This window comes from Etheostoma cragini, chromosome 21 (assembly GCF_013103735.1).
Source record: "Etheostoma cragini isolate CJK2018 chromosome 21, CSU_Ecrag_1.0, whole genome shotgun sequence".
Lineage (NCBI taxonomy): Eukaryota > Metazoa > Chordata > Actinopteri > Perciformes > Percidae > Etheostoma > Etheostoma cragini.
In genome coordinates this window covers 19,509,897-19,511,633 of record NC_048427.1, presented here as the reverse complement: position 1 = coordinate 19,511,633, position 1,737 = coordinate 19,509,897, and the positions used below count along the sequence as shown (strand labels likewise).

Genomic DNA, 1,737 nt, shown 5'->3' with positions numbered 1-1,737 from the left:
CCCCCCCCCCCCCAGTGGCCACTCTCTTTGTAGTTGTTTATGGCAAAATGTAAAGTACTCAATGCATTTTAGAAACTGGGAACAATCAAAAGAATTCTGTGTTTAATCAGCTAATATTTTCAACAGTACTTGTAGGCTGTTATTTGGTTGGGTACGTTAATTTAATACCAGTACAATGTAACTTCTTACATCTGACTCATGGGACATAATGGAACAATAATTGCACCCTCTCTCTAACTGTGTACTCTTATACCTCTTCCCATTTTATTTGCAACCGCGGCAACATTCGCTCTGGATGATTAAAAACTATTAATAAAGAACCCAGTACAATTAATCCTATGACGGTAACAAAACAGATACAACAGAACAACCACTTCTTTCGGGATGCTGAGGTGTTGTCACTTCCTGGTTCTCCGTTCCCAGGTGTCCTGCTGGCTTCGTGGTCCTCGACATTGTTGAAATCCACTACGAACTCACCTTGGTTTTGGAAATTGGGAACATTGGTCTCGCTCTCTCGAGCGTCATTAACCCACCAGGGATTTCCTCTGTTTTCACGTCTGTTGTTGTGTTGGTTAGAGGAGCGCTTTTCCTGGATCACAATGAACAACAGCAGTCCAAGGCAAGCGAGGTCACCCCATATGTTGCGGATGTGGACAACGTCAGCGCTGCTTCCAAAGCGGTTTCTGAGTTGCAACAGTTGCTGTTGGTTTTCTCCCACAGAAAACTCTCTGATCTGTCTCAGGAGGTTAGTAGTGATTCTGAAGGTATTTCCTGGATCGTAAGGTGTCCCCTGATGTTCGGAGGGGTCGTAATGCTGTGTCACATACACTTGGTCTATCCTCTGCAATGCTTGGCATCCTTTGTACTGCTCCCTGACACGAATTATGATCCTGTCCCGGTTTCTTCCCACATACTCCCTAGGGGGAAGGACAACATAAAGTGGAAATGGCGTTGACGTTGCTTGATTCAGATTGCCAATTGTGTAGTACCGAAATCCACTTCCTAGAGGCAGTTGGTCCAGCAGCCCCTCAAAGTTCCCATAGTGGTGGGAGCCGTAATCTCCTCTGTTTGCCTCAAAGGTCAGCCAAATGATATCATTGTTGTCTATCTCAACTGTGTTGGCAAACCAGTGAAGCAGGATGAGACTGTGTTTGGGGACAGATTGACCAAAGTTGATTTTCTTCAAATCGTTTAGTGAATCGAGCCTTTGTACAGCCGACACATAAGTCAAGGCAAAGAACAGAGTTACACAGCAACTAGTGAGACTCGCTGACATCTTCATCATCCTGTGAAGAGATTTTAAAAGATATTTCTTGTGTTATTCATCCATACGGTACATTCTCAATCCAGTCATGCATTTGTAACAAGAGAGTAGTCAAATTATTATTTTCATGATTTGATCAGCCATACGAACTAGCATTACTCATCATTAATACAGATGGTTAAAATAACAATTTGGCCAAGACTGATGTTTTTGTTGCTGAGCCCGACCGCAAATGACAACAACATTAACCCGTGCAAAATCATAGACAGTTAAAGAAGTTGACCAACAGATCGTGTTGTTCTGGACGGAGACCAGGGAAGGAAACAACCTAGGGGGACTTTTCTGGTGATGGCTGAGCGTTACTGCGCAGCCTCCAACTGAGCTTGACGACGTAGATGTGACGTGGGCAACGTGTCTGAAAGTTGTAAGTCTTCTGGTAGCTGTGCAAGAGAAATCTCAATCATAACCGATCA

General features: G+C 43.9%; 1 protein-coding gene across 1 annotated transcript in view; it reads right to left on the bottom strand.

Annotated features, from left to right (window-relative positions):
• LOC117937151 overlaps positions 1–1,326 on the bottom strand; it is a 3,916-nt gene extending 2,590 nt beyond the window's left edge. The window contains exon 1 of the mRNA XM_034860880.1: positions 329–1,326. Within this exon, the coding sequence (XP_034716771.1) occupies positions 329–1,285 (957 nt within the window). The 5' untranslated portion in view covers positions 1,286–1,326. The remainder of the gene's footprint in view (positions 1–328) is intronic.
• Between the last annotated feature and the right edge of the window lie 411 nt (positions 1,327–1,737).